The sequence below is a fragment of the Vidua macroura genome, chromosome 3, assembly GCF_024509145.1.
Source record: "Vidua macroura isolate BioBank_ID:100142 chromosome 3, ASM2450914v1, whole genome shotgun sequence".
NCBI classification, from domain to species: domain Eukaryota; kingdom Metazoa; phylum Chordata; class Aves; order Passeriformes; family Viduidae; genus Vidua; species Vidua macroura.
The window spans coordinates 61,283,658-61,300,771 of NC_071573.1; the positions used below are offsets into that span (position 1 = coordinate 61,283,658).

General features: G+C 35.6%; 1 protein-coding gene across 1 annotated transcript in view; it reads right to left on the reverse strand.

Moving 5' to 3' along the window:
• Nucleotides 1-17,114, reverse strand: part of LAMA2 (laminin subunit alpha 2) — a 336,361-nt gene that overhangs the window by 155,549 nt on the left and 163,698 nt on the right. The window contains exon 13 of the mRNA XM_053973291.1: nt 17-124. Coding sequence (XP_053829266.1) covers nt 17-124 — 108 coding nt within the window. The remainder of the gene's footprint in view (nt 1-16; nt 125-17,114) is intronic.

Sequence of the window (17,114 nt, forward strand, 5' to 3'; positions counted from 1 at the left end):
GCTGAAAATACTTTACCTCTATGATGACATCAGATTGAACCATCAATTTAGCTGTTTCTTCCTCTTCTTTTTCTGTGATGTCATAGGAGACTGTAAATTTCAGATGTCCTCCAGCAGCTGCTACCTGGGGATTAAAAGGATAGCAAAAAATATCTAATTAAATAAAAGAAAATGGGCCTTAACCACCTGGGGGCAGTTTTCTTGAGCATCAGTAGATTTCTAGTGTTGCAAAACCACATGCAGATCTCTGAAGATTACAGCTGTTGAAGGCTGCAAATTCCTTAAACCCACAGACTAACAGAAATCAGAAACAGGTATGAAATCTGTGCAAATTTCCACTAGATATTTGCATCAGACTTTCAGTGTATTTTTTCAGTTATATGGTCCTCATTTAGGCTGGCCTCTGTATCAGCAGCCTTAGCAACCTACAGAAAATTCAATAAATTCAGTTTCATTGATGGAGCAAACTACCAAAACAGAAAAAAAAAAAAGGCTGCAATTTTTTTTTTTTTTTTTTTTTTTTTTTTTAGAATGAACTGTAACCTAAAGTAAGAATTTTCCCTGGTGGAGTCTAATAAATTTACTTCAAAAGAATATTTCAGCCCTTTCACTCAGTTTGACCCAGCCTAGAATGTGAGAAGTCAATGACCAGGCTCTTGTGTCATGGCAATTTATTTTTTACGTGCTCTTTTAGCCCCCAGGATCATGGCACTGACACAAGCTATTCCACTATAAATGGAATGTAGTATGATGCAAATCAAAAGTTGCAGACTTGAATGACAGAGTTCAGCACAGGAATAATGCTTTCTGTTAATTGATTGGAAGCAGCATAAGTAAATAAAATCCTGCAAGGGGTACATTTTGGGTTTTAAATGTGTCTGCCTCATACTTCATCCCAATGTGAGCTTCATCTCTGAGAACATTAAAATCACAGGGATTCTTCTCCCCTTCCAATGCCTACTGCTGAGCACAGAGCAAATTTGTGAGTCTTTTAGAAAGACAATATCTCAAAGACATATTCGTTCATCATACTGGATGCTTTTGCACACAGTAACAGAAAGCAGTGGAAGTCAACACTTCATTATTTTATGATGAATCTAATTCAAGGGTGCAAAAAATGTTCCAGCATTTAAGGCCTGTAAATCAACTGATTTTGAATTAGAGATAAAGGTATACAAAAACCCCATATCTGAGGCTGTAGAGCTAATTGTTAAGTTAAAGCCAAAAAACTCTCTCCAATTCATAACCTGGATCTTGAACCATAGAATCATAGAATATCTCAAGCTGGAAGGCACTCATACTAACTTGGTCACTCTCCTCTTGACATACTTTAATAGTCTGATGTCCTTCAAGTGCCCAAAAGTGCCCAAAAGTACACACACTGCTTGAGGTGATGCTGCCCCAGTGCAGAGCACAGTGGGACAATCCCCTCCCTTGCCTGGCTGGCCATGCTGTGCCTGATGCCCCCCAGGACAGGGTTGGCCATCCTGGCTGCCAGGGCACTGCTGACTCATGTTCAGCTTGCCATCAACCCAAACCCCCTGATCTCTTTCCACAGTGCTGCTCTCCAGCCTCTTACCTCATAATTTGTGTGTATAAGTAGGAGTACCCCATCCCAGGGACAGAATCCAGCTTTTGTTAGATTTCCCTCTAGCCTGCCCAGGTCTCCCTCGTAAGGCCTCTCTCTCTACCCTTGATGGAGTCTGCAGCTCCTCCTAGTTCAGTCACTGGCAAACAGTGGCATCATATGTTTATCTACATAGTCTCCAAACCTGCTGGGACCAATGCAACTATTTAAAAGCCTTGACCATAACAACATGAAAAGATTTTTTTTTTCCTTGGATACAACTGTTACAGCATTGTTGTTTTGCCCATGTCTAAGTCTAAGTCTAAGCACTGGTTTGTAACTGCTAGAGGAATGTAGAAAATTTAGATACCTGAAATGCTGCAAGAAATACCCAGAATTGTTTTCAATTGTAGACAAACATTTTAGAAGAGCAACTTTTGCAGAATTTTATAATTTCTATTCCAACTTCAGACTAACCACAAAAATTCAAGAGAGTGAAAAAAATGGGAAAACAAAGATTAGGCAATTTCAGGCCACCCATAAAAATTATGTACCAAGACAGGTTTTACTTTTTCCCAGCTACATAACCTTTACCTTGGTATATAAAAATCCAACACGGGAACTCACAGGTCACAAAGCAGGGAAAAAAAAAACAAAGGAAAATAAAAAGAAAAAACCTTAAAGGAAAAGCAGCAAGAATGGATTATGGACTCCTAATATATAACCAACAGGAAACACAAGAGGAAAGGGGTGGGTTGCCTTAGTCCAAAAAAGAGAACAGGCAGAGGAAATAGGAAAATAATTTACCAAAATGTAGAAGTCTGGAAAAATGTAGTGGCCATTTTTATTTACCTGTGGCAGCTGGAGGGAAGGCATGAAGAAGATTCAGCTTGACTAGACAGAAAACTGATTGTAAGGATGGTCAAAACAGTACCAAATTACTTGAAAATGCTGTTGAAGTAGTTCATTAATTAGCAGCAGTTCAACGTGTCAGAGATACTCTGGATATGATGCCTAAGAGCTGGAATATGACTAAGTCTCTTGAGGTCTCTGCTAGCCACAGCAGTCTGAGTTTCACTGCTGCAACTGGCAAGATTTGCATATCACAAACAGGATCACACACTGAAGATGAGGTCCCCAAAAGGCACTTATTGTAGAGAATACCTCACAGTTCAGAATGTGTATTTACCTTGTATGCTGTATAATACCAATACAGATTAGAAAAAAACTCAAACTTACATAAACCAAAAAGTACTACTTCCTTTTGTCATTGTTTGCAATGGTAATTTCCTTCCTCTGCATATTTGAAGTACAAGTTCATTCACAGGCAAAGGAATTCAGAGGTCAATCCATGTACTGCATGTCATCTTGTGCAAAAAGTACTTTTCACTGAATTTTAAATATAACTGAAATACAGAAATTAGGCACCCAGGAGATCCCTCTACTTTCACATTTTTCTCTATATCACCCCAAGATTCAGAGTTCTGCTTCAAGGACTGTCATCTGAGACCATCAACACCAAAGAGAACAGGGCATAAAAGTTTGCCTGGCTGGTGGCAAAGGCATGTATTGTTGAGACAAGAATAGCTGTATAAAAATGTCAAGGAACTTCCACAGAACTTCTGTTGTCTCTCCCACCTGTTTTTAGATTAATGCATCAAATATTTCTTCCCAGCTTTGGAGGCAGAATCTACATGTTCAAAAAGAGTCGCAGACTTCCCAAGAAATAACAATCATAGGAGAGAGAAAACACAGCTATCTTAGTTCTAATCCAAGAAGATTCTGGCAGATAAGTTTTTGGGGCTTTTTGAAATTGTTCACTGCTAACTGTACTCTACTATTATGTTACATGCTCTTAAAGAGAGCTCTTAAGAGAGCAGACAAGACTTTTTTACAACACCCTAACAGAGCATCAACCAAAACTGAAGCAGAAAAGATGGTTCCTTTCCTGTGAACATGCTCAACAGCAAAAGAGCTGGGGGGTAGGAGGAAGAACCCAGTATTACCCTATGTAAAGCATGTTTTGATGTTATATGCTTGTTCCACTAAAATTATTTTTAAGCCAAGATAAGTGATAGTAGACCACAAATATTTACAGCACTGAAAACAAACATTTCTACACATATTAGCAAGGCAAGAGATGAGGAAAGCTTGCATCTCTTCATATGGAAATCAAACTTTACAAGTCTTTCTCTTCCTGAGAAGAGAAAGTGATTCACTTAGTGAATCTGCTGCCAATGCTTTCCCAAGGCAAGCTGTCAGGATTTCTCTGCTAATGTCCTTGGAGAACATCTCCTTCTTAACACAGATTTATATTCCATCTTGTTGTTGAGTTATTACATGAAGATTCACACTCTGCCTCTCCAATGCCTCTTGTAACTCTGACTGTAAAGGTTTTAGCACTTAGTCCACTGCACTGCAGGCTGCCTCGTTTCTTCTGAACATCTGCCAAATGTAACTTCAGAAGATTAGGAGCTATCTCCATTAAACAGGGTGCTGATTACAATCCCTTATCTCATTAAGCAGTAAAATGGTCTTCTGTCAGTTAAGAAGCAACTCAGTTTGTGATTAAAGCACCTAAATATGAACTGGGGCATGAGATATGGCACTAAATGGTTATGTGTAGGCAACTGGAATAAGTCTTCCGTAGAATTAAAGGAAAGTGGCTGGTTGGTGACCCTACCAAAGGACAACCTTCAAATCATTCCACTTTGTATTTATATTCAAAAAGCAACTTGGAAGACATAACATTTCACAAATGAATAAGTAATTATGCACTGTGTTATTGGAATATAAAAAATACATGTTGCTCAGATATTTGGTAGTAAAATCTATGCAACAGTGGATTTAACTAATAAGGGCTTGGATGTAAGGCCTAATCCAAGAGAACACAACATCTTCAAAACCAAAATTATATTACTGCATTAAACTAGATTTAGACCAATACTCATACAATGCTGGACTTACAAAACCAGTGAAATAAAAGGCATCATAGAATCCTAAGACTCTTTTATGTTGGAAAAGAACTCTGAGATCCTCAAGTCAAACCATTAATCCAACACTGCCAAGTCCACCAGTAAACCCCATCCTTAATCATCAACAAATATCAACATGAACTATATCAATATGAATTTTCTTTTCCCTCTTCACTGTTAGTGGTTGTGGCAGAAATATAGTCACTGACGTATTAGAGAGACAAGCATTACAGTGTTAATATTTTTATTAGACCAATATAGCTATAAGACAACTATAGAAAGGTAAAATGATTTGGAAAAACATGAATTCTTCTTGCTATTATATAATTATATAATACATGGTCATACAATTAGAACTATTTTCCCATTTAAAAATGGGAAAAAAAAGTGCAAAGGCTACAAACATGAATAGGCAGAACATTTCTGTGGAGAATGTTAACACACATACAGTTGAATAAAAACCAAGGAGTCTCACAGCAAGCTGCTAATAGCAACTTCAAGTTTTAAGAGATAGTAATGTTTTCTTATTCTGGAAGACATCCACAGAGCAAACATCCCACTTGTTTCCTGATACACCTGTGAATGTTATTTGCTTCCTGCCATGATTATGAGAAATTACACAGATATTCACCCAGTCTTCCAGTGTCTCTGTCATATTCCTATGGCTCTATCTACCATTACATACTATGCTTGAAGGTAATGGAATGATAACATACACAGCTCAACATTCCCTGCTAGCCTTCTTGAATTGCCATGAAATAGAGCTGCAATGAATGGCTGAAATAGATTTGGACTTGCTTACCTTCACAAACTCTCTAGGCACAGATTTATTTTATGAAATAGATTTCAGCAAATGTAGAGATATCTGCCACCAGAATATCAGCACTACCCATGTGAAAGAAATTCTTTAAATAAAATAAGATTTTTCCCAGTTTATTTGTAGTGACAAAGTTGGTCCATAATTCATTGGCACCTAAGCAGTTGTGATACGGTTTGATGAGCCACTAAACAATGTACCACCTAAATGGATGACTACATGCATGTGTTCTTCTAGCAGCCCACTCAGTGCAGAAGGGAATGGACTGAGGGTTGCTTTTTCTCCCTTAATTTACTTGTCCTGAAGGACATATTTCACTGGTAATTCACCTCTCATCTGGGTTATTATCTTCTTTATGAAAAAGTACCAGCTGTAAATTTATGATATTTAATTGGATTTTGCTGATCCAGTCTTCGAGCTAGTTGTAGTGTGAGGGAAGGCAGGGACTAGAAAAGAATTCCGATAGAACCATCACCAAGAAGACGTCAAACCTTTCTTCATTTAGTAATAGCTCTCAGTAAAGATTGCATGTGTTAGTTCTACTCTAGATCCAATTAGAGATTAAATAGACTCTCCTCTCTTAGACAGATTGAATTTAGATAGGATATAAAAGCTCTTCTGAGGCATTAGAGCAATATTTCAGATAAAGCAGGGAGCAGAATAATCATGTTTTATTTGAATGACAGTATAGTTCTGGCTAGCTTAAAAAAAAAAAAAAAAGTCAGTTTTCTTTATAGAGAAGTTAAACTTTTCCCCTGAAAGAATGGACTCCTATCCCAAGCTCTCTGCCATCTAGAGTTTCTCCAGCTCTATGCCAGCTAGTTCATAATCCTAGTTTCCCTGCTCAAGTACACTCAAAATTCTTCTGTATAAATTGATGTTACATTCTACTTATTTTCACTTTTTCAGAACATTGCTTCCAGAGAAGTAGAGCAAATGAGGGAGTAAGTTTAAATAAAGTAGCTGAGTACTTATCAGTGGTTGGTTCAATTGCTTTCCATGAGAATTTGTCTACAATATTGAACCATTCAAAGGGAAAACTTGAATATCAAATCATTCACTGTCACCTTCAGTTTCTTCAAACAGACCACTCCAACAGCAGGATTTCCAAGTCATTCTTTCCTGGAATCTTATCCAGAATGTTATGATACAGGCTCTTTAATTTTTACTATTTCCTCTGCTGATCCTACATTAAAGCAGAGTTGAGTAAAAGAAAGAGGAGTTTTATTGCAATTCCTATTCAAAGGAGTTTTATTCACAAATATTGTGAATACGTTGTTTCATTGGACAATGGAACAACAAATTCACAATAAATCTTACTATTTAAAATTTTCCCAGCAATGGAAAGAACCATCAAATCTGTCGGTTTACTTTTTCCCCCTAAGTGAATGTTTTTTACTTAGGAAACAAAACCTGTCCAAAGAGTAAGCACAACTCATAAGGAACAATGAAAATTATGCTAAATTGTATTTCTCATGTACCTTGACTATGTCTCTTCCCTATTTTATGCTCAATACCTGAGAAACCCTTCCAGAAAACTTATTAGTCTGAACTAAGCAATCTTTCACAGCATCTGATCACTTGGCCAGAAAGAATACCCTGCACCTACCAGAGATATACCATGTATTCAGATTCAAACGCAATGGAAACATGAGGGAAGAAAGAACACCAACAGGGGAAGACACTAAAATCTAGTGAGTATCTCCTTAATCATTCCTTGGAAGTATACCTTATTTTTGCTAGAATATCAGTAGATCAAGTGTAACCAGACAACTTAAACCTTTTTGATTTTTGGTGCTGGTGCCTTTTCCTTCTTGATCCAGAAGTTAAAGGCATAATTTTGGTATAGTGGTTGATAATGTCTGCCATCCTAAACATGACAATCTGATGCGTATTTCCAGGCCCTTTATATTTAAAATAGTTTGTCACAAACAATTTAGACCAATTAAAATACTGCACAATTCCTTTAATTCAATATATCTGCTAAGAAGCCTTTAAATGGGAAGTTTTTTTTTTTTAAATCAATAAGAAGCTTCTTATATTTTTCAAAATTATATCCATAAACTCAGCCCAGTCTCACTGTTACTGAGATACTGTATTAAAGTTAACGTTTCATAACCCCAGTTCTCTTCCTCCTTGGATGAACTAGACTGTATTATTTGGATGTCTAAATAAAATAAAACTGCTCATTGTGTTTAATATATAATGTTGAAACATCCAATTATGTCATGGAATTCTAAAATGAAAAATAGAATAAATCTCAGTTCCTAAGGAAGATAGGAACTGAATAACATCAGCTCTCCTGTGAGCCCTCTGCTGCCACTCCTACTTACATTGAATAGTTGCTCCTTCTGAACTTAGCACTGAATAAATTAATGTAATCAGTGACTGATTGAAAATTTTGCACAGTAAGATTATACGCTGTCTCCTGAAATGTATTTATGAATGTTGACATTTACTCTACAAATTCTCAAATCTCTACCATAATTCCCAGTTGTCATTTCCTCTCACTCGAGAAGAGAAACAGAACTCTCCGGTCAACTACTCCTGAAGTCCAAAATTGACTCTTCTAATGATAAACTGTTACAAAATTTAAAATATGTGATTACTTTGTTACAGTTACTTAACCATAGTAACCAAAGCATAGAACCTTAAAATGGTTACTTGCTTTCTTCTTCTTTCCTTTCCATTAACTTGACTGCGTCTTCCCAACCACTGTTCCCCAAACTGCTGTAACTAGATCAAGGATTCAAAAACAAAAAACAGGCGCATATTCTTCCAGTAGTGATGTGATAACCTAATTCACGTATGATTATTGCCCATGTCTATTACTGTGGTGGCAGGTAAATCTCACTCTTTGGAAGTCTATCAATCTGGAAAAAAAAAAAAAAAAAATACCAGAAGCTGTGACCCTGCAGCATAGTATGTCAAACAGGCATCATAGAAGGATATGTAAAGAAATTAACCTTGTATGTCATCACAGCTGCAGACATTTTCCCCTGACTGAATACAGTTAAACTGAAGGAAAAGAAAAAAACAAAACCACTTAATACAAAATCAACAGCTGCTGCAACTGCTGCTCAGATCTCTATAAGCACCAATTTAGCAGGCCAGAGTGGCTAAATTGTGTAAGTCTGGGTAAAAATACCACTTTTTATTCAACCATGACGATGTTTCAGACTACTAGTGATATTGTAATCAAACTCTGAGACATGTTTCTAAGTAACATATCCTCATCAAAAGTTTCTAAATAAAAACTGTTTACTGTGGTCTTGTATCTGTCAACAATCTCATAATTGAAAGTAATTCTTAATTTTACTGATTAAACGCTAGTCTCCCAATTCTATGGTCTGTGGTTCCAAAGGGGCAAATCGTAATTGCAGTAGTCATATCAATAAATGCCTTCCTGTAATATTAGAATGAATGACTAATTAGAACATTTATGTCAAAGTCCAGTTCCATTAATACACAAGAACCAACCCTTCCCCTCCCTTCTCTGGCTATAGTCCTTCATGAATATTTTAACAAGAAAAAAAAAAATTGCATAATTTTGCAAAACTAAAAGCTGGTATTTCTATGGCAACAAAATCCCAGCATGCAAGGACTATTAAACACAAAAATGTAGGACTATAAAACAAAAGCAACTGTTCAGATCCAAATTAAAAGCTGTTCTTCTTAAAGATATTTTCCTCAGCTTTATAGCGGCATTTAGGGCTATTCAATATTTTGCATGTGATATTGCTGAGGACATCTCACTGCTTGATGATCTGTAAATGAAAATCCACGGATGCCTCTTAAAGTGTTTACTTTCTATTGAAAAAGCTTAAACAATGCATGAAATAGTTAAATTCTGTGTCTTTGTTAGAATCACAGAATTATTAAGGTTGAAAAAGAACTTGAAGATAATCGAGTCGAACCATTAATGCAACCCACCTTGTTCACCACTAAAATATATCTCCAAATGCCATCAAGTGGTACAACCAACTGTTAGTACAGTTCACCAAGTTAGACTGTAAGTATTCTTGATTTCAGGCTTTCTTTTGTTTTCAAGTTAGTAAAGCACCAAGCAAAACAGCCCAGGGATGTTATTTCTTAAGTTTGTCATGAAAGAAAATGGAAAAAAACACCTTTCACTTCTAGCCAGCCAAAGATTATTTTCCTATCTCCTTCTACTTAAATGGCTTACAACATTTCTATTGACAATACTGTACCACAATAATGGCTGCACTAGTAATTCAAAGCAAAGTATGACATAAGAAGCACTTTGGGATCCTTTAGGAAACTGAAATATATCATAATGGTTCAAGCTTGAAGGAGTTTTGTAACTGGAGTATCTGTTGGGCAAAATTATTCTGACAGGAAGGATTTACTGCTTTTAATAACTGCCAGTGTTCCTAAGTAGGGGATTTTGAATGAAATAAAATGTAAAGAAATCAGTATTTTGAAAAAAAAATGTTTATTTTCTAAGAAAAATGCAAGGCTTTGCAAAGCCAAATATCTGCTCTTCAGAGGTGGCTTGTCATTTGATATAATAAATATAATAAATGCAACAATAATATATTGTTATTTGGTATTTTGCTGCATATCATGGAGACCTCTAAGGATCACATATCAAAACAAAAGCAGTAAGAATAAACATTTGAGTATTAAGAAAAGATATAGATGTGCATAAACTTGTCTCTGTGTACTACAATTCACCAACACTAATGACAGAAAAAAACCCCAACAACTCCTTGTATTTTGCTTTCATTTTTCAGGTAAAGGGAAAAAAAAAAACCCAGTGAATCAGAACCCTGTGATTTTTGTCTATTTTCAGTCAGTAAAAAACATATTTTGAATTACTTTGCCTCTGGAGCCAATGCTTTCTCATGATTAAATTCCTGGCCACTTTCCTGGCTTGCTAGTTTTGCAGACTTTCTTCTGCTAACCCTACTCATGACAAACTAACATAGCTTTGAAAAATACCTATGTTTTCTTTTAGAGAAACAAATTTGTGTTGATGTTAATTTAAATGAATGCTAGTTAGCAGTAACTAGCATTCATTAGTATACTAGTAATGTATGTATGTATCACACAAACCCTGAAATTTAATACTGTTTTACTCAAGGAACAAAGATATTTCAGAACAGTACAGACAGCACTTAATTAACAAATATGCTTTAAGACAGATTTTTTTTTTAAAACAGTGTAGATAAAAATCTATCATGCCATTCTTTATTGTACCCATGAAAGCAATTCTGCACTTGTTATCACCATCATGGTAATCCACAGATGATTATTACTTGAGGCAATGTGCTCATATACAGGAACACTACTCATGCGCAGGGACACGCATACACAATGTATCATATGCACACTGTGAAAATAAAACTTGATATGAACTCGTCTCTGGAAATTACAAAACTGTGCGGCTGTTTTAAAGGGTAAGAAAAAAACCAAGCTTGTTTCAAATAATCCTAAAAAAAAAAGGTCCTTTCTGAAAATCTTTTCAGGTAATTTTTTTTTTCTTCTAGTTCAAAGTGGTTGCTGCAATCATGTATACTATTTTTAACATGACTTTATAATTTTTTTCCCCTTAAATGAAAAATATTAAAAAATGTGTTCTCCAGCTATTGTCCTCATTAGAAAAAATACATTATTCTATAGCAAACTATATAGGTTTCCACTTCTTAATTGTTCCTACAAGTACAGTGCTTTCCATTTACAGACTTGAAGCAGTATCTTTTCTACCAATTATTAATTTATATACTGTATCTTTTATGGGAAGAAAAAAAAAATGGACCCTTATATTAATGAGTTACCTCTGCTTTAAAGGCAGAATTATGGAGAAAATTTGCTTTCGATGAATTAATAACTGTCAAAAAAGGAGGGCAAATCTACTGCCCAAGGGTTACATGTGCTGAAAGAATCAACATCAATCTTACACTGGCATAAGCTCTATGACTGTCATATAGAGAGTCCCATTCGAAGGATTCATCATCAAAAAACATTGCAGTTCCATGAGGTATGTTAACATAGAGAGTGTGATTAATATAACATGAATTTGAATTCACACAAGTAGGGAAAGTTCTACTGAGATTAAATGTTCTTAGGCCTGTCAACTTCAGACACTTAATCATGTAGATATTTTGCAATTTTTCTTTTTTTACAAAAAGTGCTATGTGGATATAGGTGAAAATCACATATTTCAAAGAAAGCCTCCTATTCCCTTCACAAATTCACTTTTCAAAATGTCAGAAATTCCTTTATCTTTGGCTATAAAATATAGTGCACAGCAAATTGAGCATGAAAACCATGTGATAGTATTGTCCTATACACACTTCATTTTAATGAAAAATAAGAGGCACCTAAAAAGTAATACAACACTCACAAGCTTGGGGAATAAATACATTAAGTCAAGCTATAAAATGATATCCAATGTGATCATAATGAACACAGAGTAAGTATCCACAGATAGTAATAAAAGAATGTGGAAAAAACTATTTCTACTGAAAAATTATCTTCTTCATGTCCATGTTAGTCACCTAACTCATCTAACTATATATTTTGTACCTTTCCAGAAGATATACTTGACCTTATTAGCTAAAAGAGATCCCCTGTTTTTTTGTTGCTTTCCCTACAAATACTGACACTTTTCAATTCAATGTAGACTTTTTAAAAATAATTTCCTTACCTTACAGTACACAGGCACTGTGTATTTTATATCTGGTTGCTATTACAGGAGTGGATACTACTCACCTTTGATGACTGGCAGTGCCCTTTCTTAAAAATATTTATTTCAAACTTCACTCTTTGTGAGTATGGAAGATGGAAGGATAGATCCATTATCTTTCAGACAGTTCCCTGAATAAAATTCAGCTCTTATTTTCAGGATTGAAAAACCCTTAGGATGCAGAAAAAGGCCATTGGCATAGTTACAAGGAAAAAAAATCTACACTGTGATCATCAAAGAGCAACCAAGTTAAAGGAAGGGGACACTGATGTTTTAACAGATCACTAATTGAAAACCGAAAGTTTAGTGATGAACTGCAGTCTTTTTCTTGACTCAACCTAAAAGATTGAGTCCAACCATTAACCCAGCACCATACCTATCCTTCACAGAGCTGCTGCCTTTTAGATGTCTTAAAATATCTGTTTCAATCCCTATAATTTTATTTATATCCATTTTTCATTAAATAAACTCAGTTCTCCATGTTTTTCTTTTCTTAACCTCAAAAGAGAGTAAGTCTAACTCTCTTTTGGGCTATCTCCAGTTGACAGTAGAACCCTAGACACATCAATATCCTTTTATGAGGGCCGAAGAGCCTTTATAAAAAGTTGGAATTTCAAGTGTCCTTTGTAGAGAGAAAAGTTTAGATATAGAACAGTGAACAAGATTTGACAGACCAACAGTTTCACCTTGAGAGAAGAAGGAGTCTGTATTCATGTGTATGCAGGCAAATATATGTGTTTTTATGTATATAGCAAACATACTGTATTTGAGATAGCCTAAATGGAGAAGATACAGAAACTCCCATTCCAGGTGCTTCAGAATCATTCAGGAAATATCCCACTTGATTGCAGTAAAAATTCTCATATGTCAATTTTCTAAATAAGGAAGCACTCCTTACTCTAATGTCAGGATAAACATATATAAAGTGAAACAGCTATAATACTCAAATAATGAAATATTATTTACAAAAACCACTAAAAATCAGTTTAAGCTGGTTATCTATTTCTCTCAACCTAAGTTCAGTTTCTAGCAACTGATTTATTCATGTTTCCTCATTTTTATCCTTGAAGAATGCAGAATGACATTATCTATGTGCATCAAAGCCCGGAAGAAGAATGAGAAAATCATGCTGAGTTTTGGTGTTGCAAGTAATTGTTTGAAAAATAATTGTAATTTTACAACCTTAAACAGTAAAATCTCAGAATTTCATCATGTGCTCTAGGATCTTTAAACATTATTATCAGCATATGAATCTTGAATCTAATAGAATCTAGGATTTTCTTTATTATTCATTATTACTCACTTGGTTTCAATGGCTTTTCAAAAGTTATTCTGAATTTCAACAGAGGTTGGGAAACCTCAACTTAATTTTATATTTTATCCAGGATAACAACTTTTAACTTCCCTGAAATGTCTTTTGAATTCTTGGTGTAACAAAAAGCTATAAAGCTCAGAAAGAATCAACCTCTGCAAGTAGTTAATATATAATAGATAAATGCAAGGGCTTCTGAGTGTGATTAATGTGATTTATATAACTACATAAATTTCCTTTAATTGAATGTGTTCCTTTCTTCCCTGTTTCTGTTGGCAATGTGTATTTTCTCCCCATTTCTAACATAAGCCAGGCTGCTAGGTCCTAATAAACCAAGTTTTGACTAACAGTTTAAATTTTCTGCTTCCATCTCAAACTCTTTAATATTTAGCAGGGTTTCATGCTGCCTTAGATCTAATGCAAATGGTGTAGTACAAACCAATGATTAACTTTATAGCTCTAAGATAAACTATGAGTAAAAAAGCTATCATTTCACAATAGCATTAGGAGAAAAAATTATTAAAAATGTTGACCTTAACTTAGTGCTGTTTAAAATGTGTCTTAAATGAAGACTTTCACCTACACAAAGTTATGCAAGTTTCCAGACACAGCAAGAACACATCATAAACTCCTTTAAAAATGCTAATCTATATTTAAATAATGCTCATGTATCAAGTTAATCACACACAATCAGGGAATGGGGTTTTTTCGCTATAGCATCTCTCTACAGGTTGCAAGTCATTGCTTTGACTTAGTAGTGTGTTTAAGATCCTAGTGCATTTGGTCATATGAAAAATTAGCCTCTCTACTGTTGTGAAATTTCTTAGATCTACAATTGCTTGAAATTTGGAATGGACAGAGATTAGATCCAACACTATCTTTCAGTCTTCCACTGCCATCATGTCCTTCACTAATGCATGAATTCTGTCTTTTCATCTGTCTGTTCCCACCCTCACCCTAGCTGTATTGGCCCATTTGTTATTGTTTCACAATTTCTTGCATTAACTACCAATTTCAGTTTAATTATATAAGTAAATCACCTTTTATTTAAAACTGTCTATTTTCTAATCTATTCAACATTTCATTTTCTTGCCTTGACTGTAACAGAGACATTCCCTAGCTCAGGAAATGAGTGCAAATTGCAGTACACTGGGTTGGTGGGCAGGACAGCATTGATGTGTGCTTGCATTCTTACACTAATCCATATTAGTGGTATTAGCCACAGCTGGAGACACACAGACCTTTCCTCAGGACTAACTGCAGCCACTCTCACTTTCTCATAGCTGTTCCTGAACTGATCTCCTGCTGATAGAAGCTGCTGTAGCTCCATGAACTTAATTGATTTCTGAAAATTTCTGCTAACAGGGCATTTGTCTTTTCCTGTTTTGCACCAAGTGCCAACTAAGGTGTTGACATCTCACTTCTGAAGAGCTAAAGATAGTCCTAACAATCTCTAGGGAGTGAATGAATGTCCAAGGTCATTGAACAAGAATTACCATTACTTAACACTTGAAACAAATCTCTTTCCACTACTTTTCACAGCAAATCTGCTGCTATATCCACTTAAGTCTATGAAGAATTTCATAGTTAATATCTTTTATTAACCAATTTCTGAATGTCAAGCAGAAAGCAGGCAGCTAAGGTCTACACCCAAATATTAAAACTTCTTATATTAGATAAAAGAAAGAATAGAGTGTGAAACAGCAGAGAACATATTGCTACATATTAAGCCTGTCCAAGTCCATACAGGCCATCAGGTTTTATTTTTAAAATGTAAGTGTGCTGTGCTTGGGAAACAAACTTAAAAAAAGCATGCAGCCCCTATGTGGCATATGTAACACACAACCTGTGTACACACAGATCAACCTGTCTCATGTCTGTGTCACTTTCCTGCCCTGGCAATAAATTTTGTGCATAAAACTCCATGCACCTTCTTGTACACCATTAAACAAGTCATTAATAGGAAAAAATACATTTTTACGCATATTTAGGAAGACTGTAAAATTTCACAGTCCTGTGCAGCGTGCATGGAATTCCAGTGCATTCTCAACATGATTCTAAAATATTTTAGCTTAAGTTAGGAATTGGGTTGTTTTCAAATGCTTTTTCATAGTAAAGTGTAACTTCAGGTGCACAAGCCTTCTGAACAAATAACAGTGATCAGAAAGACGCATCACGGCCTGTCATTTGCAATATGTAGAAGCTGTATTTTGAAAAATTCAGATGAGAGCAGGGTTGGTCATAGTACATCTTTCAAGAACTACTGAAATTGTAAATGGTAAAAGGTTCTTATAAATCTTGCATTTAGTATGTAATGAAAATTTAAGATCCACAGATTCCTTTAGCATTCGAGACACTAGTAAGTGATCCTCATAAAACTTTTAGTTTATATGGACTGCAGCCTGAATAAGCCTCAGTTAGTCACACTTTTCAGATCCTTCTGCAGAGAATTGGAAATCTCAAACTGTTTCCTGTTTATAGTTGCTTTTAAATATACTTCAGGATCAATGGCATCAAAGGTAATATCAGTTACTTTAGTATTATTGTGCCAAAACCTAAAAGATTTTCCACCTAATTATTGACTTTATGTTTTATTCTTCAATGTTTTCTGTAATACAGTGCATTTTAGGTTATTGTGTATAAATGGTGAGAGTTTTGTAGCAGGTGGATTGCAAGAATGACAACTTTGGAGAGTGGTCAGGGGCTCCCATGAGCAAGGCTCAGCATGGTCCAGCTGGTTCTGCAGTGAACACACCACAGCCCATCAACCAAGCTGGTTATGCTTCTGCAGAAACACATGTAAGAAAGGGGGAAAAAATATGGAATGGACAGAGGAGGAGGGAACAAAAACAGCGAGAAACATCAGAGAGAACACCTAGGTCAGAAAAGGAGGAGGTGCTTCATTGCACAGCAAATATCCCTGCAGGCCATGAAAAACCCATGCTGAACACGTTTTCCTGACAGAAACTGCAGCCCATGCAGAGCCCAAAGTAGAGAGAATTTTTCCTGAAGGACATGCCAGAGCAGGGGAAAAGTGTGAGAGAGGAGTGGCAGAGTGGAACTGTTAGGTACTGACCACACCCTTCCACTTTCTCTCATGCACTCAGGTAGTGATAGAGGAGTCAGAGGTGAAGGACTAAAATTCAGCCTAAGAAAGGAAAAGTATTTTAATTTTTTTCCTTTATTTCTCACTATATTAATAGGCAATAAATTAAATTAATTTTCTCCAAGATGAGCCTGTTTTGCCAATGAAGGTGATTGGTAAGCAATCTCCCTAATCTCCTAGTCTTAACCAGTATGCATGAGCTTCCTTATCCTATTTTCTCCCCCTGCCCTGCTGAGAAGAGGGGGGAGAGATTGAGCATCTTGTTGGGAGTTTGGCCCTTAACCACAGTTAACCCACCACACCACCTCATTTTCATTCTGGAGCAGTTGATTTGAGATTATTATGTGAAGTGTGCAAACATCAAGATATGCCTACTAGAAATAGAAGAAAATGTTTCAGTGATATTTCTAGTTACAGTTTGAGGAAAACATCCAGTCTTTTTATAAATACCTGAAGGCAAGGAATACAATCTATTTAAACTCCAAGATATCCAAAGTTTCACTGAAGTCAATGCAGGGAGCTGGATTTCAATAATCTGAATCGAAGCTATGGTGTCTAAGGTTGCCTAGCACTTCACAGATGTACCACAAAAAATATAATTAGAGAAGGTCAAAATATAATACAC